Below are 23,218 nucleotides of genomic sequence, written 5' to 3'. Positions count from 1 at the left end.
CACTCTACTCTGCACCACTCCATTCCACTCCACTCTATATCAATACAACGTTACGCTTCTGAACTCTATGCCAACACCACAAAACTGTATCACTCTACGCAACTGCAATTTATACCTCTGCTCTATGCCACTACACTATACACCACTATGCCACTCTACTCTGTGCCACTGCACTCTACTCTAGGCCACTGCACTTTATGCCACTGCAATCTGACACTCTACTCTGTGCCACTCTACACCACAGCAGTTTACTCTAAGCCCCAGCACTCTACTCCACTCTACTCTGTGCCATTCTACTGTACGCCATTATACTCTGCACCACCAGCAACGGTCCATGCAGGTAAGCGCGGTGGGGTGGGGCGGGGTGATGTCGAGAGAACATGGAATAGGATTTATTTATGTAATTTTCCCCTATTCCATCATCTCTCGACTCCCCTGCCGCACCATGCTTACCTGCACGGACCGCCACTCTGCACCACTGCACTCTATACCAGTCCACTCTGTTCTTTTGCCACTGCCCTCTACCCTGCACCACTCTATGGCACTGCACCACTCTACTCTATGCCGCTCTACTCCATCCAGCGTCACTTGACTTTGCACAACTCTATGGCACTGCACTCTGCGCCACTCTTTTAATCGTGCATGTCCAGGGCAAGCCTCACTTACTGGGTGAGCCTCACTTGCTAAGGTGAGACTCACTTACCAGGGCCAACCTCAGGGAAGCCGCACTTACCAGGGCCATCCTCACTTACCAGGGCCAACCTCACCTTCCATGTGCCAAGTATAATATTCTATCGCCGGAATGACCATCATATGACCAATCACACTTCACTTGGCCTAGCACATACTTAAACCCATAGGACACACACACACACACGCCATGCCACACCACACCACACCACACAACACCTCCCCCCCCAAGAAGGCATACATAAATACATATATAGCTAATTAGTGCACATGTGCCTGTGTGTATCAAGAGATTCCTAGGTTTTCCTCAGCGCTTTCTTCCATCCACAGATAATAAATTGAGTATTGTTTAGTAGCCCTTATATCTGTTATCACCGCTGCTCGTAAGCCTCAAGTGTCATGTTAAAACCGATTCTGCTGTCATTAATGTAAAGTTATAATTATTGTACATTTTCCTTCTTTTTCAGGGCTCTTTGAGATGGCCTCTGCGCAAGGTAAGATGCTTCACAAAATATCCCTTTTCTAAGCCCACTTTGCTCATCATGGTTCCTCTCACAACCAGGCCTTCAATTCACATGTGGTGTATCATAGGTTCCGCCCAGCAAAGGCTGAACAAACCTTGGCCACTGAGTTGTGTAAAGCTCTATGGGCTAGCTACCACCATTCTACCCCACCTTCCCCCAAGTGGTACAACACCCAGGATGTCTTGTGACCAAGTATAGCGAAGAGTCAAGGCCGACTTTACCACTGGTAGTGCTTTGTGGAACAATGTTTATTGGCGCCCCTCAAAGGCCACCTTTGCCAAGGATTCCCTCCCTAGCACCCTTTAACAGTGCTCCTTAGGTAGGTACTCCTAGGTTTAAACGCAAGAAACACGGTGGTGCCTGTTTCTCCTTTCTTGCCCCGTTCACTTGGAATTCCCTCCCTCTCTCCATCCGGCTCAGCTCCGATTACTCCTCCTTTCGCAAATCCCTGAAAACACATCTGTTCCGCCTTGCCCATGGCTAGCTGCACCCACCCCCTTGTGCCCTTATCCACTGGTCTTTGAGCGCCAAGAAACCAATTGGTGTATGTGCGCGGTATCAAATTTTTTAACATAACATAACATAACTTAAGTCTCCATAACCACTCTCTGCTCAGATGAATTTAATTAGATTTATAGTGCCACTCATACCAGTGTAGGGTGTCAGGGCACTTTACTTCACACACACATTACACAGAGACAATCAATCTTATGTGTGTACATTCATGTGTAGGAATGTTACATAAGACAGAGGACTGCAAGGTGTAGGAGGCACATGTGATCCATACTGAGAGACAGTTTGGTTTGAGTGGTTTGTTCTGGAGTATTACAAACTCAAAATGTAAAACAGAACACCACGGTTGGGGGTTATAATAAATAAAAAATATACATATTTTTTATTATTTAACAAAATTTAACCCGTTATGCAATATTAGAATATTGAAAGACTGGTGAAAGAATCCTAACGCCCTAATCTATACATTGCAGTTTGCATGCAGCTCTTTACTGACAGATATTAGCTCACTGTTCTATATTAGGATTTAAACCTATACACTACAGGTAACAAAATGATCTCTCTGACAAATGCACTGACCTATTTATATTAACCCTCCCTACTTTGAGTCAAAACTTTCACTAGACAAAACTACGATCTCACTCCAGGAAGAACATTATTCACCGGAGTTATAATGACACTTTAATTGTTGTATGAAAATTGCTGGAGGCAAAGAACGCGGAAGCAGGTGCTTTAAAAACTGCAATACGCTTGCAAACACCGCGCCCCCGAAGCCGGCACCCGGCGCAGTGACACCGGTCGCACCGCTCTAGAGCCAGCCCAATGGAAGAGGCTTAAGACTGCCTCACAGAAGGTAGAAAGTCTCAAAACTGAAATTACTTACTATCTCGTTTGAGTCGATGGTCATGGTATTTTTTTTCCCCAATGCATGGTTTTGCCAACACCCCTTTTAAATCCTTTGTGTCCTTCTGAAAGGACAGGCTTTCTAGCTGCAGATTGTAGAATGAATACAGTTGAAGGTGGGGGCCACAGAAACCCTTCGTTTTGGCCCAAATTCTTTTTATATTCGTCAGACTTTGACCCAGAATACGAGCGAGAAAAGCAACCAAGGCGGGAATAAAGAGAGGGCGAAAAACAGTGACAAAGAGACAAAACAGGATTGAAAAAGAACTTGGGCGTGTAAATAAAGGGGCAGGGAGAGTTTATCATTGGAAGAAAAGTTCATGAGGTGAAATCAAGACGATACAGCCTTTGTATTCTTAAACCACAACATTCAGCATTATCACTATGGGGCTTCTGAGAAAATGTGAGCCAGCACTTATTTATGTATTTATTTACTTACAAATTAACATTGCCTGTGTAGAATTGTACTTCATTAGATGTCAACCCTGGAGTTATTCTCCACCAAGTAGTTCAAATTGACATTTTAATCCAGAGCTTGAGTTCTCAGTGATGTTACTTGGAACCACAAGGTGGAACGTCTCCTTTATTGATGCATACCTATGGACAATTTTCATGTTTTCTTTAGACTGCCTGAGGGGTGTGAGCCTGGACACTCTGAGAGACCTAGGCAAAAACTCTGGATTTTTGTTACCCTATCCAAGACTTATTTGAATAATGGTTTCCATTTGTGTATTGTCGACATACATTTCAAATTGCAAGTGTAAAATATGAAACCGCTGGCCTCCATCCCAGCCACAGTGGCGAGCCTCTCCTGGTGTATGCTTATGTGGCGGGAGAATTACTTTCCCCTTGATTCGTCAACCCCCAGGAGCTTATCCGCATGATGTGGCCTGGTGGGCATTGTGCCAGAGCTCAGTAGGCCACTGGACAGGCGCCTGCATAATGTGCCACATACTTTACTTTCAGAGGATGGGGGGATGGCCACACAGATGACACTGCCATCCAATACAGCCTGCAGCTAGCATCGGATTGGTAACGCGGGCATTCGGGAAATGCCCGAGGGGCCGGTGTCCGAGTGCTGCTGTGAGCCTTTTTTTTAGCGGCCTTGGGGGCCATTTGGGCGCTGTCTCTATTGTTCGAACAGCCAGCGGCCCAGTAGGTGTCTTAGTGGCCTTTCTAGAGGCAGATGGGCGCCCATTACCTCCGTTTAGCAAGAGGTGTCACTCCCTTTGTCTCGCTGGCCGGCCCATTAATGCGTGCACATACTGAGTGGTGGCAGGGGGCCTGAGTAGAAGTGGCCTGATTAGAAGTGGCCTAACTTGTTTCACCACTCTAAACTAACGCGTGCAATTTTTTTTACCCCACTCCTAATTTTTTTTATACGATTACGACAAAGCAGTGATTTGAGGAGTGATTATGCAAATGTGGGCCGATTTTTTTTTTATTGCGTGCCCGGGCCGATTTTCATTCCCAATCCAACCCTGCCTGCAGCAGCCCATGTGACCCCCCCCCCCTGGCCCACCCCCCGAGGTAGATACTGATTATGACCCCGCTGAGGGGCTAGCAGCCTTGGCCTCTGTGAGTGGCTGGCCCACACCCGTTGAAAACTAATTCAAATGGCACTTGTAAGCACACAGCTACTCCTTGGAGTGTCCTGGCACTACAGGTTCAACGAGCACTGATCTCGCAAGAGATGAGCAAAAGATTTAAAGGTGCAGTGAAATTGCCAAGTTTTTAAGCCACGTTTAAAGGCACCAACATCCTTAGTGGAACAAAGGTAAAAGGGAAGAGCACTCCAGCCTGCGGCAGCCAACCAAAAGAAAGAGGTGCTTATCTATCTCTTCCTCTTAAGCCCCACTGCCACCAATGCATCAGCAGAACGTAAAGTTCTAGAAGGGTGATAGTGAGAAAGTCTCTTAGTTATGTAGTTGGGGCCTAGGCCATAGAAAGCTCTATGGACTAATACCAGTCCCTTGAACTTTACTCTTCCCTAAAAAGGTGCAACTCCTTGAGATTGGCCTGAACAGAGGTGTTCTTGTGGATGCTAAGCAGTAGCTGGGCTGCATCGTTCTGCATCAGCTGCTTTCTCTCGAGTTGGTACAGAGGGAGACCCCAGTACAGTGCATCGGCATACTCTAGCAGGGATGTTATGAGGGCATGGACTTCCATCTTCTGACAAGGAACCAAGATCAGGAACAAAAACTTCCACGGAAACTGAAGAAAGCCTAAACCAGTCCCAACTACACTCTCCACCTATGGCTTGAAGGCAAAGTTGTCATCAAACTTCACTGAACTTGCTTGTTGGTTACACCTCCAGTAAATGGCATGTGCAGGAGCGGCTCATCCTGAAAATCCTGGGGGAGTCTTTAGAGTGAAACTGCGGATACCTGGGAACTGCCTTATATGCCGCAATGCTGTGCACCTGGTAGTGGGTGCCCCTTATCCCCACCTCCTGTTCTGGACAACACCACAACTGACTGCTCTGAAGAGCACAGTCCCACTGCAGTCAAAAGTTTGAGGGTGCCTCCCTGGCTCTACTGTTGTGTCCATTATTGCTCCCCCCCACCCGTGACCTACCATCCCTCCCTAGAGAGACAACTGGCTGGTGTGCTAATACAGTGTGAAGCTTGCCAAGTGGAGGGCTTCTGGACCTACTTTCGTTGGTGTTGCACCATGCTGGGCAAGCTGACCTTCACTAAGTCTCCCGTAACCTTTAGGAATCTCATTGGACTTGGCACAGCAGGAGCCTTGATGCGCGAGCTGCAGATGCGGCTAGCCATGGTGGTGTGTCTGCAAGCAAGTCTGAGCACATCTGACTTGCCCTGTTTTTGTGCTGAGGCCTCACAGGTTGATCTCCGTGCCACAATAGGAAAGCCCTGGTCTGTGACCCGGATAACCAGAACCACAGGAAAAACTCCTGCCCCTCCATCTGTAGCAGTGGACAACTCAGAAAAGCTGGGCTCTATCCTAGCTAGCATTTAACATTCTAAGATGATGATTGAGATTGATGCTGTTGATTTAGGGCTGCCTCGAGGTGAACATAGGAACATCTCTGACCGGGTCAACCAAATGGAGATGACCACTGTGAAGATTACATGCAAAACAACAGTTGATGGACAGAGTGCAGAACAATGTCATACATTCACCCCAGTACAGGGATCTGGGCCTAAATCCATCGTTTTATTGCACTCCACTCCACCCCAGGTCAGACATGGCCATATGCAAATCAGCCTTGATCCTGTGCCTCATGGGAACAGTCCAGCCCGAACTGCCAAGCCATGTCTTCCTGGACCGGAATCAAGCATCCTAGGACCGGTTTCTGGCTATCAGCCAGGATAGCTTGACTCCAGTGGTGTGGAGAGCATGGGACTCACGTCTGAACATACCCATCCCACTCGGGGTGACAAATGCAAATCCTGGCTGAAGACGGCTGATAGCCAGAAACCGGTCCTAGGATGCTTGATTCCGGTCCAGGAAAGACATGGCTTGGCAGTTCGGGCTGGACTGTTCCCATGAGGCACAGGGTCAAGGCTGATTTGCATATGGCCATGTCTGAACTGGGGTGGTGTGGAGTGCAAAAAAAGATTGATTTAGGCCCAGATCTCTGTACTGGGGTGAATGTATGACATTGTTCTACATTCTGTCCATTAAGTGTTATTTTTGCATTTGTCACCCCGAGTGGGATGGGTATGCTCAGACGTGAGTCCCATGCTCTCCACATTACAGGAGTCAAGCTATCCTGGCTGAAGACGGCTAATAGCCAGAAACCGGTCCTAGGATGCTTGATTCCGGTCCAGGAAAGACATGGCCTGGCAGTTCGGGCTGGACTGTTCCCATGAGGCACAGGGTCAAGGCTGATTTGCATATGGCCATGTCTGAACTGGGGTGGTGTGGAGTGCAAAAAAAGATGGATTTAGGCCCAGATCTCTGTACTGGGGTGAATGTATGACATTGTTCTACATTCTGTCCATCAACTGGTATTTTTGCACTGTGAAGATTAGCCCGGAGTTGGTAGAGATGTGGTGGCTGATCACAGACATGCAGAACCAGGTGAATTACCTGAAGGGGTGAGTGTAAGGCTGGAAGGGTAGGTCCCGCAAAAACAATATACACATTTAGGGACTGGCAGAGAACGTGGGCCGTCAGGAAGCTGTGTCTTACCTTGAGACTAGGAATAAAAATGTTATGCAATCAGACAAATTATCCTCCTTTTTACCCATTGAATGAGCATTCAGGGTCCTAGCGAGCAGGCCTATCCTCCCTGGATTTGATCCCTGCCCACTCTGAGCCAGAATGCTGCATTACAGGGAGCAGGGTGAGGTGCTGAGAGAGGCTTGATAGCTATCCCCGATATAAATCGACAGTGCGTACATCATGATTTTCCCGGATTACAACATCGCAGTGCAGTACCAGTGTGCTTCCTTCCCATGGTCAAATGTAAACTACACAAGCTGGTCCTCCCCGGCTCCCTCTAAATCCCAGCCAGACTTAAAAAAAAATGTATGTCAAAAGGTCACACTTTTTTGATGCTCAAGCTGCTGCCTGGGAATGGGAACAGATTCGGACTCTAGTTGTCCTCCATCCCTAAATACACAAGCTGTGCCATTGGACTGGCACAAGTGCGGATGATCAGTGCGGCACACTGGATGGACTGTTGGTGCCGGTGTGATGTCTTTGGAGGCTTAGATGGATGACAATCAGAGGTCAGCACTAGAGGAATCATCAACCTTCTATGGCCCAGGATCATTACACACAGCCTAATCTCGAGACTCTACCGGCGACACTGGATCCTCCCTCTCTCACACCTCTGTTGGGGATCACTTGCCCTTCCTATTGTAACTCCTCAGACTTCTGTTGACTCTAGGGCCCCCCCCACCCCCTTTCCTTGACTCACGTCCGGGCACAACTGTGTTTCCTCCCTCGCTTGCTCATCGTGTGGTTGGACCGAGGCAGCCTCCATTGGAGCCCAGTAGACACTAACTGTGGCTTTCCAGCCTGCCCCGGAAGTCTACCCCTCACTGGACTATTGACACTTCACTTATGTATCTTCCCTGACACCATGTTGCTTACTCATTGTTTGTGGTTTGAATGGTGGGCCATTTGCTCTCTGATTTGCTACCCATATTCATGTTTGTCACCTCCCTGCAGGCTGTTGTTGATATCTCACTCTATCCAATTGTGACTAGCACAATTTATTTTTGCAGCGCGTCTTCCTACCCTTGCTCATACAACATTATCTTGTATTCCTTGCACTGTGCCAATGCTGCTTAGCAATTACAGCTTTTTCACCTGGAGCGTGAAACCTGTAAAAATGACAAGAAAATGCTACGCAGTATTCTCTTACCTAAGAGGCAAGGGGTACACATTGTGCTCTTACAGGAGTCCCATTTCACTGAATCTGAGCTTGATCAGATCCAGAGGCACTGGCATGGCCAACTGTTCTCCACGAACTACTCAGCATTTGCCCAAAGTTGCCTGATGTGGATTAATCTGAGGGTCCCTGTTAGACCTGGCACCTTGGCGTGGGTTTCCCTTCCACTTTTTGCTGTTGTGCCTCAAATGTTTTGCTGGTGTCTGCTACTCAGGGCACTGCGCCACAGCCAACCCGTGCCGCAGTGCAAGTGCTCCCTACTGTAAAGTGTACATGTGATTGATGTCCATGATTGGTTCATTGGATTTACTGTTAGTCCCTAGTAAAGTGCACCAGGAGTGCCAGGGCTTGTGAATGCCAACACTGCTAGTGGGCCTGCAGCGCTGGTTGCGCCACCCACAGAAGCAGCCTTAAAATGTGTCTAGGGTCTGCCATTGCAGAACCTGCGTGCAGTCTGGTACTGTCATGCTAGCTGGGCAAGTGCACACACTTGCCAGCCCCTAAACCTTCCCTTAACTTCATATTAGTCACCCCTATGGTAGGCCTGAGGGCAGGGTGCATTGTAAGTGTAAGGTAGAACATGCCCTGATGTGTGTGGCATGTTCTAATAGTGAATTACTGCCAAATTCGTTTTTCACTATTGTAAGGCTACCAGTTCCCTTCTAGGCCAGATGGGCTGCTGGAATTATTACACTCTATAATCCCAGCAGGCTCAGGGAACCTGGTAGAAATTAATGTTTAGTATGCCTGAACTCAGAATAATAAAATACTTCTTTTAGTAAAGTTTATTTTAATATCCTGTGTTTGCAAATGCTACTTTTAGAAAGTTAGCATTTGCTTGCCTAACCATTTCAGCCCGCCTCTGCTTGGATGTGGATCTGACTGTCTGGTGTGTGTGAGTGACAGGGCTGGGAGTTGACAGGTAGTGATTAGCAGGAGGACCCCTTAGTGGGTGATGGGAGTTTCCCCTGAATGATGCATCAGGCTGTGCCCCTGCCTCCACAATGCTGGCTCCGCCCTCCTGGGGAGCGACTGATGACTCAGCCTGCACCTGGCCCAGGAAGGACCGAAGTTTGTCAACAAAGTGCTCAGGCCACTCCTGTCCTCACAAAGCCGTCTCCGCCCCCCTGGGGAGCGGCTGATGTGCCTGCCCTCACACTGAATACAGAAGTCATAAGTACCCACAACAAGTGCTCAGAGACTGGAGCAGTTATGCAGAGGCCCCCCTGGCTTGCTAGAACAAAAGAAACTGGGTATAAAAGAAGGAGCCCTGCTCCTTGTAAATTAGATCCTGTTTGTGCCACAAGAGAAACTCTGCCCGAAGAGAAGGACCTGGAAGGACTACAAGGAGGAGTGCTGACTCTGGCCTGTGTCTGGTGCCTTGCTGCCAAAGGAGAGGAAGACAAAAGACTTTTGCTTTTATTTTGAACTTTGTGCCAAACTCTGCTGAAAGATCTCCAAGGGCTTGCTGTTGAACTTGCCCCCTGACCAGCGCTCCAGGAACAGTGAGCGCTACCCCCTGACAGAGGAACCGCTGTGGGGAGTTGCTTTCCCTCTGCCCGCCTCACCAGGAAAAGCGGAGCGCGCTGTGACCATCGCGCTCTTCAGCAACGCTCTGGGTGTTGCTATCTCTCCAAGCACCGTGACTGCTGCCTGCCTGGCCCAGAAGCACCGTGAAGGTCAGCCCAGCTGACCCAAACATCGTGACTGACCCCGAGCCGCAGCTCGCAACGCAAAGAGGAGGTGGTGCCCGTTGCCTGCTTGCACCCGCCGTGTCTGGTGCCCCTGAACGCGCCGCCGCTGTCCGAGAAACAGCTGTTGCGTGGGGTGCCTGAGCGTCGCCTGGATCGAGAGAGGCGTGCTTGCCGATCGCTATCCCTTTTTCGTGTGCCCCCCTGTGCCAGGAAACCTTGAGGCGCTTCCTCAGCCCGGCCCGCGCCGCAACGCCAACCCCCGAGCCAGAGCCGATCCGCCGCTCGCTCCAACGTCGGAAGGAAGACACCGCGACGCGGATCACCGCGCTGAACTGTGCCCAGGCTGCTTCCACAAGAAAAGGTACTGTGTCCTGCCCCGCGGTGCGAGCATCTGTCTTGCTTCGCTCGCACCGCCCGCTGCCTCGCCTCGCCCCAGGAGCCGCGTGCTGAGCGCTCCCAGGGCCCCCGCTCTCTCCCCCGCCAGCCGCGCACAGCCGTGCGGCGCGCAGAGAGAGGCGGACTTTGATTCCCCGGCCGCCGGCCCCGCCAGAAGCGTGAGGGTGGGTAGACCGGGCCCGCTTTTCCAGCGCGGAGGAGCCGAGGGGCGCAGAGAGGCCCACGGACAGCCCGGGGTGACCCTGGCTGACAAGGAACAGCGCCAGCAGAACCACCACGATACCTTGAAGAGCCTGAACCCCCCTTTTTGTTGTGTGAAAGGGGACTTAAAGAACTGTTTGGGAAGAACACTAAACAAAGATTGCTTATTACTGAGAAAGAACTGTGGCAACTTAACCTAAAGAGTAACTGGAACCTGCATTTGAAATAACCAAGACTGTATTTACAAGCCTGCTTGAAATTTATATAAAGAGAATATATTTTTACAAATACAGTTTGGTGTCATTGTGTGGTGGGTTGGTTGTGACGGTGTAATATTGCAAATGTTTAACCCTACATGCCCCAGAGATTAGCCTAAGACTGCTTAAGCCACACTACCTAGAGGGTAAGCAGAGGTTGTCTTGAAGGTAACCCTCAGCCCTGACGAGGAGGAGAGAGGCCCTGATTGTCGCCAGTGTTGCACTGCGCCAACCAGAGACTCCCCCTTCCTACATTGGACGCAGCGGTGAGGATTCGCGAACTTACATTTGCAGTGTTTTACCTTAGCTACTGACCATTGCATAAGTGATTACAGTCCAGTAACTTAGCCACAGACTTTTTGATTTTTAATTTTGCTAAAGAAGAAGATCCCTAGTGTTGCAAACATGCCTGGCACAAACAGCATTGATGGAGGAGAGTCCATAGCCTCTGGTGCGCAGGAGCTAGAATGGGATGCATCAAAGCTGGATGACTACACAAAGAAGCAACTGAGTTTTTTTTGCAGGAAACTCAAAGTTCCACACGCAGGGTGCAAAAACAAACCTGAGTTCTACAAAGCCCTGAAGGCCTGGATGGAATCTAGGAAGGCACCTGAGGATCAGGGTGCACCTGTGGATCCTGTGGGTCTGGAAAAACCAGACAGCGTCATTAGCTTTGGCAGAGGCCTGTCGCCAGAGGAGCTGGCAGACAGACAGGCAACCAGGGATCATGAGATAAAGCTGGCAGAATTGAATTTAAAGGGCCAAATGGAGCTTGAAAGCAAAAGGATGGCTCTGGAAGAGCGAAAACTCCAGTTGGAGTATGATGTGAAGATGAGGGAGATGAGTCTAAAAGAGAAAACCTTGGATCATCCTCCCTCTGGTGGCAGCGCAATGCCGGTGCAGGTAGAGTCAAGAGTGCACATCCCCAAAGATGTAGTTAAAGAGTTCTTTAAGGGGGATGACATAGGACAGTGGTTTAGGGCATATGAGGTAGCCATGCTTTCCCACCGGGTCCCTGAGAAGGATTGGGGAGCGGGGTTATGGGGAAGGTTCCTTAGCGAAGGGCGGGACACCCTGCTAGATTTGCCCACTGAAGACCAGAGATCCTATCCCCATATGGAAGAAGCTTTAATGACCAGGTATGGGCTTACCCCTGAAATGTATAGGCAGAAGTTTAGAGGGTGTAATAAGCGGCCTGGGAATACATATGTGGAGTTTGTGACTTTTTTTTGCAGAGCACTGGATGGTTGGGTGAAGGGTAACAAAGTGAATGATTTTCAGGGTCTCTTTGATTTAATTGCATGGGAGCACTTGTCTGAACAATGTTTTCCTGAGTTACGCCAGCACCTGATTGATAGCAAGTTGTCCAACCCGAGGAAACTTGCTGAGGAGGCGGACCGCTGGCTCAGCACCAGGGTCCACAAGGGTCCAGTGGGAGACTCCGCCAAGGGTGGGCAGGGTCCCCAGCAGAAGAGTGGGGGGGACAAGGGAAAACAGAAAGGGTTCCAAAAAGGCCCCCAAAGTAATCCCCAAGGGGACCAGCAGAAAGGTTCTCAGCCTCCCCCACCCCCAAAGCAGAATGGGGCCCGACAGGTAGACCTGTTCCAAAGGGGCCCTTCAATTGTTACAAATGTGGTGACCCGGGGCACATAGCCAGTGACCCCAAGTGTCGCCTGTTTGGAAAACCAGCACCCACTGGTGCTCCGCCCCGACAAGTGACCAGTGTTCACTTAGGAGAAGAAGTGATGGTCCCGGGGGGTGGAGATCCTGTTCAGATGACCCTAGTCTCACTAGGAGACAGTGAGATGGTCCCTACAAGCTACCTGCCCTCTAACACTAAAAAATATGGGCAGGTGGTTACCATCAATGGTAAGAAAGCTGAGGCTCTTAGAGACACAGGAGCCAGTGTGACTGCAGTGAGGCATCACCTGGTGTCTCAAGAGCAGGTTGTACCCCATGCCTACTGTAGGGTTGTCAACGCTGACAATTCAGAGAGTCAGTGTCCGATGGCTCAAGTTCCCTTCGAGTGGGGGGGGGGCTCTGGTACTCTGCAGGTCTGTGTGAGGAAAGCCATGCCTGTTGACTGTTTGCTAGGGAACGACTTGGAGGATTCCCCTTTTGGGAAAAGGTGGAGAAAACGACTCACCTGAAGATGGTGGGTCTACCTGACTGGGCGTGCGTGACCACCCGGTCAATGGTAGCCAGTAGGGGTGATCAAGAGGTCCTGGGGCCTGACGGAGAGGCCCAGGAACCGGCCTTAGGGAGAAGGCGCAGGGTGCGCGGGAAACCGGCCCCTGAAGTTCCCACGGTCCAGGAGGAAGCAGACCTTGAGGGGGATGCCCTGGAGCCTACTGGGGAACAGATTGCCGAACTGGGGGACCTGCCTGAGCTGACCCATTGGCAGCAAGAAGGAGGCCCCTCCAGGGAGGAATTCTGCAGGGAGCAGAAAGAATGCCCTTCTCTCGTGGGTATGCGGCAGCAGGCTGCAGACCAGGCCAATGGTGTTCAGGCCAAAACACATTATGTGTACTGGGAGAATGACCTCCTGTACTCAGAGCCTAAGGCTGCTGAACCTGGGTCAGCCCGTGTGCTGGTGGTACCCCAGAAGTTCAGAGCCTTCCTACTGGGACTGGCTCATGATGTGCCTTTAGCAGGACATTTGGGGATGGACAAGACCTATGACCGGCTTGTCACCCACTTCTACTGGCCCCAAATGCACAAGAGCTCAGATGCTCATTGTAGGACCTGTCCAACTTGCCAGGCAAGTGGGAAGAGCGGAGGGAAGATCAAGGCTCCCCTCCAACCCTTCCCTGTGGTCAGTACTCCATTCCAACGAGTGGGTATTGACATTGTTGGGCCTCTGGACCCCAAGACAGCCATGGGCAACAGGTTCATCCTGGTCTTGGTGGATCATGCCACCCGGTACCCTGAAGCCATCCCTCTGAGGACAGTGACGGCCCCCGTGGTGGGGCGTGCACTGATGGGAATTTTCTCCAGAGTGGGATTCCCTCTAGAGGTGGTGAGCGACAGGGGGACCAACTTCATATCCAAGTATATGAAGTCCCTTTGGCAAGAGTGTGGTGTAACCTACAAGTTCACCACACCTTACCATCCCCAAGGAAATGGGTTGGTTGAAAGATTTAACCGAACCCTGAAGGGCATGATCATGGGCCTGGAAGGTCCAATGAGGCGTAAGTGGGACGTCCTCTTGCCATGCCTGCTCTTTGCATACCGCGAGGTGCCACAGAAGTCTCTAGGGTTCAGCCCCTTTGAGCTGCTGTATGGTCACCCCGTGAGAGGACCACTGAGTTTGGTAAAGGAAGGCTGGGAGCAATCTCCCAGGAAACCTCCCCAGAATGTATATAGCTACATGCTGGCCTTCAGAAACCAAACCAGGCGCTTCAGACAACTTGCCGAGGCAAATCTGGAAGCTAGCCAGGAGGAGATGAAGCGGTGGTACGACCAGAATGCCACTCTGGTAGAGCTTCAGCCTGGTCAAGAGGTGTATGTCTTGGCCCCAGTGGAACCCTGTGCACTTCAGGATAAGTGGACAGGCCCATTTGAGGTTGTGGAGCGCAAGAGCTCAGTGACATACTTGGTGGACATGAAGACGCCCAGGAATCCTTTAAGGGTCTTACATGTCAACCGCCTCAAGCCCCACTTGAAAAGGTCCGAAGTGGGCATGCTGTTGGCCACTGATGATGGAATGGAAGAGGAGTCAGAGCCTCTTCCTGACCTCTTAGTGGCCTGTGAGAAAGATGGGTCAGTGGATGGAGTTAACCTCTCACCCACCCTGACCCCTGAGCAACAGGAAGACTGCCGCCAATTGCTGGGGCAGTTTCCAGATCTGTTCTCCCTGGTTCCTAGTGTCACAGATTGGTGCGTCCATGATGTGGACACAGGAGACAGCTTACCTGTGAAGCATAAGGCTTACAGAGTGACTGACAGGGTCAGGGCCTGCATCAAGGAGGAGGTCTCCAAGATGCTTGCTCTTAGGGTGGTTGAGTCTTCCAGCAGTCCTTGGTCCAGCCCCGTGGTCTTGGTCCTAAAGGCTGCTGCGCCGGGAGCCACACCTGAACTCCGGTTCTGTGTGGACTACAGAGGACTCAATTCAGTCACCAAGACTGACGCGCACCCTATCCCCAGAGCTGATGAGCTCATTGATCGGCTAGGGGCTGCCCGGTTCCTCAGCACGTTTGATTTAACGTCTGGGTACTGGCAGATCGCCTTGACCGATGGGGCAAAGGAGAGGTCAGCATTCTCCACACCAGATGGGCATTTCCAGTTCCGGGTTATGCCATTTGGGATGAAGGATGCCCCTGCCACCTTCCAGAGGTTGGTCAACCAGGTGTTGGTTGGGCTGGATGAGTTCAGTGCCGCCTACCTGGATGACATCGCAGTGTTCAGTGGTACCTGGCCAGAACACCTGCGGCACCTCTGGGAAGTGTTGATGGCGCTGCGCAAGGCAGGCCTCACAATCAAGGCAAGCAAGTGCCAGATTGGGCAGGGTTCAGTGGTGTACTTGGGACACCAAGTTGGGAGTGGCAAGGTGGCACCCTTGCAACCCAAAATTGCAACCATCCTAGCTTGGGAACCCCCCAAGACCCAGACTGCAGTGAGAGCCTTCCTGGGGCTCACTGGGTATTACAGGAGGTTTGTCAAGGGCTATGGCACTATTGTGACCCCCTTGACAGAGCTGACTTCTAAGAAGCAGCCCAGGAATGTGATTTGGACTGACACCTGTCAGAAGGCTTTTGACACCCTGAAGACTGCCATGTGCACGGCGCCCGTGCTCCTGGCTCCTGATTTCTCCAAGGAATTCATAGTGCAAACAGACGCTTCAGAGCATGGTGTAGGGGCTGTTCTCTCACAGATGACTGAGGAGGGCTGGGACCAACCCGTAGCCTTCATCAGTAGGAGGTTACTTCCACGGGAAAGTAGGTGGAGTGCAATAGAGCGAGAAGCATTTGCTGTGGTCTGGGCGCTGAAGAAGCTAAGACCCTACTTGTTTGGGTCTCACTTCCGGGTTCAGACAGACCACAGGCCCCTCAGATGGTTGATGCAAATGAGGGGTGAGAACCCAAAACTGTTGAGGTGGTCCATCTCCCTACAGGGTATGGACTTCACGGTGGAACACCGCCCTGGCACAGATCACGCCAATGCTGATGGTCTGTCCAGATTTTTCCGCCTAAGTGATGAGGAACTCCCTGGGGAAGGGTAGTTCTCCCCACATTTCAGCTGGAGGGGACACGTGTTAGACCTGGCACCTTGGCGTGGGTTTCCCTTCCACTTTTTGCTGTTGTGCCTCAAATGTTTTGCTGGTGTCTGCTACTCAGGGCACTGCGCCACAGCCAACCCGTGCCGCAGTGCAAGTGCTCCCTACTGTAAAGTGTACATGTGATTGATGTCCATGATTGGTTCATTGGATTTACTGTTAGTCCCTAGTAAAGTGCACCAGGAGTGCCAGGGCTTGTGAATGCCAACACTGCTAGTGGGCCTGCAGCGCTGGTTGCGCCACCCACAGAAGCAGCCTTAAAATGTGTCTAGGGTCTGCCATTGCAGAACCTGCGTGCAGTCTGGTACTGTCATGCTAGCTGGGCAAGTGCACACACTTGCCAGCCCCTAAACCTTCCCTTAACTTCATATTAGTCACCCCTATGGTAGGCCTGAGGGCAGGGTGCATTGTAAGTGTAAGGTAGAACATGCCCTGATGTGTGTGGCATGTTCTAATAGTGAATTACTGCCAAATTCGTTTTTCACTATTGTAAGGCTACCAGTTCCCTTCTAGGCCAGATGGGCTGCTGGAATTATTACACTCTATAATCCCAGCAGGCTCAGGGAACCTGGTAGAAATTAATGTTTAGTATGCCAGAACTCAGAATAATAAAATACTTCTTTTAGTAAAGTTTATTTTAATATCCTGTGTTTGCAAATGCTACTTTTAGAAAGTTAGCATTTGCTTGCCTAACCATTTCAGCCCGCCTCTGCTTGGATGTGGATCTGACTGTCTGGTGTGTGTGAGTGACAGGGCTGGGAGTTGACAGGTAGTGATTAGCAGGAGGACCCCTTAGTGGGTGGTGGGAGTTTCCCCTGAATGATGCATCAGGCTGTGCCCCTGCCTCCACAATGCTGGCTCCGCCCTCCTGGGGAGCGACTGATGACTCAGCCTGCACCTGGCCCAGGAAGGACCGAAGTTTGTCAACAAAGTGCTCAGGCCACTCCTGTCCTCACAAAGCCGGCTCCGCCCCCCTGGGGAGCGGCTGATGTGCCTGCCCTCACACTGAATACAGAAGTCATAAGTACCCACAACAAGTGCTCAGAGACTGGAGCAGTTATGCAGAGGCCCCCCTGGCTTGCTAGAACAAAAGAAACTGGGTATAAAAGAAGGAGCCCTGCTCCTTGTAAATTAGATCCTGTTTGTGCCACAAGAGAAACTCTGCCCGAAGAGAAGGACCTGGAAGGACTACAAGGAGGAGTGCTGACTCTGGCCTGTGTCTGGTGCCTTGCTGCCAAAGGAGAGGAAGACAAAAGACTTTTGCTTTTATTTTGAACTTTGTGCCAAACTCTGCTGAAAGATCTCCAAGGGCTTGCTGTTGAACTTGCCCCCTGACCAGCGCTCCAGGAACAGTGAGCGCTACCCCCTGACAGAGGAACCGCTGTGGGGAGTTGCTTTCCCTCTGCCCGCCTCACCAGGAAAAGCGGAGCGCGCTGTGACCATCGCGCTCTTCAGCAACGCTCTGGGTGTTGCTATCTCTCCAAGCACCGTGACTGCTGCCTGCCTGGCCCAGAAGCACCGTGAAGGTCAGCCCAGCTGACCCAAACATCGTGACTGACCCCGAGCCGCAGCTCGCAACGCAAAGAGGAGGTGGTGCCCGTTGCCTGCTTGCACCCGCCGTGTCTGGTGCCCCTGAACGCGCCGCCGCTGTCCGAGAAACAGCTGTTGCGTGGGGTGCCTGAGCGTCGCCTGGATCGAGAGAGGCGTGCTTGCCGATCGCTATCCCTTTTTCGTGTGCCCCCCTGTGCCAGGAAACCTTGAGGCGCTTCCTCAGCCCGGCCCGCGCCGCAACGCCAACCCCCGAGCCAGAGCCGAGCCGCCGCTCGCTCCAACGTCGGAAGGAAGACACCGCGACGCGGATCACCGCGCTGAACTGTGCCCAGGCTGCTTCCACAAGAAAAGGTACTGTGTCCTGCCCCGCGGTGCGAGCATCTGTCTTGCTTCGCTCGCACCGCCCGCTGCCTCGCCTCGCCCCAGGAGCCGCGTGCTGAGCGCTCCCAGGGCCCCCGCCAGCCGCGCACAGCCGTGCGGCGCGCAGAGAGAGGCGGACTTTGATTCCCCGGCCGCCGGCCCCGCCAGAAGCGTGAGGGTGGGTAGACCGGGCCCGCTTTTCCAGCGCGGAGGAGCCGAGGGGCGCAGAGAGGCCCACGGACAGCCCGGGGTGACCCTGGCTGACAAGGAACAGCGCCAGCAGAACCACCACGATACCTTGAAGAGCCTGAACCCCCCTTTTTGTTGTGTGAAAGGGGACTTAAAGAACTGTTTGGGAAGAACACTAAACAAAGATTGCTTATTACTGAGAAAGAACTGTGGCAACTTAACCTAAAGAGTAACTGGAACCTGCATTTGAAATAACCAAGACTGTATTTACAAGCCTGCTTGAAATTTATATAAAGAGAATATATTTTTACAAATACAGTTTGGTGTCATTGTGTGGTGGGTTGGTTGTGACGGTGTAATATTGCAAATGTTTAACCCTACATGCCCCAGAGATTAGCCTAAGACTGCTTAAGCCACACTACCTAGAGGGTAAGCAGAGGTTGTCTTGAAGGTAACCCTCAGCCCTGACGAGGAGGAGAGAGGCCCTGATTGTCGCCAGTGTTGCACTGCGCCAACCAGAGACTCCCCCTTCCTACAGTCCCTTTTCAGCCACACATCATCTTGGATAAGGAGGGCCGGTGTGTGCTGTTTGAACACAGCCCAGATGGCCAACAGTATTATTAGTAGCATATGTGCTTCTAACTCTGAGCAGGCTTCCTTCTTTGGTCATCTTTCTTGGGTCCTGGCCTGATGGACTGGGATCCCTTGGATAATCGGGGGTGACTGACTGCATGCTAGACTGACCCTTTACTTCTCTGCCCCAGACACTGACTGCACAACACAACAAATACCTCACACATTGGCTTCATGGGTTAGTCATTGGAGGACAACGTTCGGAGGCACCACCTGGATGACCAGCTATATTCTTTTTACTACCTAACCCGCAACAATCTATAAGCATGGCTAGATAGAATACTTTGCTTCTGCTCCCTTAGCTCCTCATTATCTCAGGTCCATTACCTGTGTCAGACCACAACCCTCTGCTTGCAGCTATCAACTGGCAGACCTCCCACCCTCCTGTGCCTACATGACATCATCAACCCTCTTTATTAGAAGATCAGGTATTTTGGACTACTCTTCCTGAACAATCTCATCTTAGTTTGTGTTCAACAATCATACTGCTTCATCTCGAGCTATTAACTGTGACTCTTTTAAAGTCATGATTACGGGCACTGTATCAGCGCTGTTGTCTGCACCCACAGGGGACTAGAGAAACTGTGAGGGTCCCTGCTTTAACTAGGGTCCAGGCTCTTCTAAATGATTTCAGCCTAGAGGCACTTCTGACAGCTCAAACAGAACATGCTACCTTGGTGGACCGGCTCCACTCATCAATCATCCTGAGCATGTCTACAAACCCATATTGAGATGGACAAGCCTAGTGCCGTCCTTGCCTGAATGGTAAGATGAGACCAATCCTTACCTACTACACCTGCACTTTGCTGAATCATGACACATATGATTATACCCAAGCGGACATTCAAGTGACCTTCACTGATCATTAAGCAAAGCTTTATGGCTGGATTGGAATGCTCCTGACGAGGCTATTACAGCCTTCTTCTGAGATCTGCCTCTGCCCCATATCACACCAGGCCAGTGACGGGAACTTGCTCTCCCTATCTCAGTAGGGGAGATTAAGGAAGCATTTGATCCCTTGCCACTCACAAAAACCCAGGCCCTGTTGGCCTCCCGGTCAAATATTATTAGACTTTCTACGATCTTATCTTTAACCATCTGGAGCATTTTCATAATGCAGCAGTCAGAAAATGTCATTTGCCCGTGTCGCTTTGGGAACCTACACTAATATCCATAACTAAACTGGGTAGAGAAGCATCTGACATTTCTTAAGATCGACCATTAACGATACTTAATACTGACTACAAGATCCATAGTAATATTCTGGCTGAATGATTACTCCCCCTGATCCCAAAGCTAGTGTGCCCTGAGCAGAATGGATTTGTGCGAGGCAGAAATACATCCTTAAATATTCACAGGCTTTTCAGGAATATGGAGGCAGCTCCACGACCGTGGCCCTGATCAGCCTGCCTTGTTCTGGACTTAGAATATGCCTTTGATTATCTGAACCGAGTCTCTATTTCCTCCTATTTGCATAGTACAGCCTGGGAGATCACACAATTGTTAGGATTCGGCTCCTGTATAGTACGCTGGCAGTGTGAGTTAGGACAGGGAAAAATACCTTGGCTGCCCTACAGGTGTGTAAGGGCACAAAGCAGGGTTGTCTGCTAGCCCCCGCTTTATTCATGTTAGTGGTAGAGCCAGTTAACAATTTGTTTGTGCAGGGGATGAGCAGAATGGGGGATACTGCTTGGGGACAAGCTTTGTGTTGTTACTTTATTAGCAGATGACAGACTGCTTTATATCAAAGATGCAAGGTGGACCATTCTGATATACCATTACCCTCACATAGTTTGCAGAGATCTCTCGATCAGTTGGTGACAGTCCTGTCTCTCCCCCCCCACACCTTAATGCAGAGAACCTCGGTGTGGATGTGGGCGGTGGGCCACTGCCAGGGCAGCCGCAGATGTTCAGATACTTTGGGATGTGTCCACCATGTAGTATGACCTTCGTCAATCTCTACTAAAATGTTTGATGTTTCTTGAAACCCAAAGTCAAGGGGTGGGATTATCGATGGGAATGGGGGGAATTGGAGGGACCCCTGTAGTCACTCTTGCCTCAAGGTGCGTCCCTCATAGTTCTCCTTGAAACCGGCCTTGCCTCGTCCCCGCTGGTCAGAAATTGACGAAGGTCTTCCTACATGGTGGGCTCATCTTAGTCCCAAGAGACTAGATAGGAGCCCTTATCTCATCCTGATAAATTCCATGGGCCATCTTGGCCGACACTGCTGAAACATGTTGGAATGTTTCAGTTCCATAATCAAGCGTAAATCTGAATTGAGCAATGTTGAGGTACTTGAGAAGGCCTGCAGGAAAGGGACCGAGATTCAGGGACCAATAGCTGACCCTGAAAGGCTACGTTTTTCTGTTAACTTGGACTGGCTGGACACTAGATCCAATGAATGTTGAAAATGAACATACATGGGCCATAATGCCTTGTTACTTGAAAATCTTGATTTGTGATGCAGGTTGTCTGTTGACAATTACTGGTTTCCCATTGTTGTCAAAAATATATTGTTTTCATGAAAGGTTTTAAGAGCCCCAATTTTTCTGGCTTTTTCCCTCAAGCTATAGTAAATAGATCTGTCACATAGGTTTGAGATGAGCTTCAGTATTATTTCTCCGAGTCTCTGAAGAATATTTGTAATCCTCGTGTCAGGAGTTCTACTCTTAGTCCAGATCGAGTTAATCAATTCTTTCAGTCTCTTTCAGACTCGTATCTGGGCTCCTGTGCAACCCCCCCTCCCCAGACATCAAGACTTTCTTGCCCACCACTTTCCCCAATATAGCACTTGTCAGAGAGAGAGAGAGAGAGTAAGAATCTATCACCACATCATTCTGTGCTCCTCTGCTTCCTAACTACATACACCTTACCTCTGGATCACACAGCTGTCGTGTGGAGGGGGTCTCCCAGGGACGTTCTGCCCCTTTGTCCTTTTAACAGCCCGTTTTAGTCAGGGTTGGTCCCTGGTGAGTTTTTAGGCAAAGAAACCTGGGGGGACTCAATGGCCCTCCCTAAAAACAGGCTCCACCCTCTTTATCACTATGATTTTCTCTCTGAATGTGAACAGTACTTTGTGAACAAAAATCTGTAAGGAAACTGCTGCGTCCTCCTTGTTGACGGTACGCGTCCCCTTCTTCTGCACATTGGTCTGCTTTCACGAAAGGGGGTCAGCTCCAAAACCAACTTGAGTCTGCGGCCTCTCCCCAGGCTGTGGGATCTGACATTCCTCGGCATGTTCACAAGGGTCTCAAGACATTTGCCTGACCCTCGGACACCTCGGCATCATATCCCTTCTACTAGAACACTAGCCACGTGGCCTGCTGTCCTGATGGCATGGGAACAAGGAAGTAAGTAGGAAGAGGCTGTGGAGGCTTATTGCTACCGGTATTGCTTCATGTTTTATGAACCTGGAGGATAACCTGTCACTAGTCCGTGTGCTGGTTTAAGGCTGACTCTTCTTTAATTTTCCAAAGCAGGCGACTGCTAGCATAGTCTTTCTTCCCTGTTTGTGATGCACCCGGGCATAGTGCTAATGGTTACAGCATTACTGATTTAGTGAGAGCAATCATGTAGCGTGTTGATAACAAGTAGCTGTCGACTACAAATACTGCCCGAGGCTTTCAGCGTCCGCAGAGTTTAGTTGCACTTTGCTTTCCAAGAAAACGTGACCGCAGATGTCAAGCGTGAGGCTTTCGAAACCGCATTTGGTTGTATGATATTACAACGAACTCCGTTGTAACGCATGCCTTTACCACGCATGCGTTACAACGGAACACTATTTTCACGCTTTTCCTTCTCCACGTTTTTTCCGTGGTGACGTCATACGTAAAAAAAAAAAAGGCCGTTTCCTTCCCCTGCGCCGCCGATTTCCTGCACATCTTCTCTAAAGGTTAGTGTTTTTTTTGGGGGGGGGCAAGCCCCCCTCTACCCCCCCTTTTTAGGTTTTGACTTGGCGAGGGGCAAAGCCCCTCCCAGCTCGAAATCTTTTGTTTTCAGTAGTGATGTTAGAACCGCCTCTGTCTCTCATTGTCTAGCTCCATAAATGGAGGCTGGCCATTGGGAGGCAGAGGCTGTCAATCGCGCTTTCTCTCGAAAACGCGATTCGGGGGCGTTTCTGGTGCTTTTTTTAAGCCCCGCCCCTTTGTCCCGGGCCGCACTGCGATTGGCTGCCGGCCCGGGACACCCCCGTGACGTCATTCCCGGGCCGCGCTGTGATTGGCTGCCGGCCCGGGACACCCCTGTGACGTCAGCCAATCACAGCGCGGCCCGGGACCTGACTTGTTGGGGACTGTAGTTCATTTGGAATTTTCATAAGAAATGTATAGATGGAAATATGAATCGATAAACTTTCGGTCAATAACCAACAAAAGAAAAACGGTTATTAAAGCGATGTCCCCTGCTAGCAGCCTCCTTGGCAGCCGCTAAAATATATGCCCAAACCTTCAAAAATGCTCATGAAAACTACAAGCCCCACAATACAAAGCGCCTGTCTGTCTGTTGGAAGAGCAATGCCCTATCGCAGAAGCTTAGAATCGAAATGCAGAGCAACATGGAGGAGATCTTCCGCGGGGAGGAGAGCACACGAGGAGAACGGTGCACCGTGCCCGAATATGACGTCCAGGATGTAAGTAGCAAAACCTTTCACGTGGGATCCTTGG

General features: G+C 50.6%; 1 protein-coding gene across 1 annotated transcript in view; it reads left to right on the top strand.

The window, feature by feature from the left end:
• Positions 1-23,218, top strand: part of LOC144769144 (serine protease 33-like) — a 441,545-nt gene that overhangs the window by 328,468 nt on the left and 89,859 nt on the right. The window contains exon 2 of the mRNA XM_078653152.1: positions 1,158-1,184. Within this exon, the coding sequence (XP_078509278.1) occupies positions 1,158-1,184 (27 nt within the window). The remainder of the gene's footprint in view (positions 1-1,157; positions 1,185-23,218) is intronic.

This window comes from Lissotriton helveticus, chromosome 7, assembly GCF_964261635.1.
Source record: "Lissotriton helveticus chromosome 7, aLisHel1.1, whole genome shotgun sequence".
NCBI classification, from domain to species: domain Eukaryota; kingdom Metazoa; phylum Chordata; class Amphibia; order Caudata; family Salamandridae; genus Lissotriton; species Lissotriton helveticus.
The sequence above is the reverse complement of the archived record's forward strand: the minus strand, read 5'-3'. Positions and strand labels throughout refer to the sequence as shown.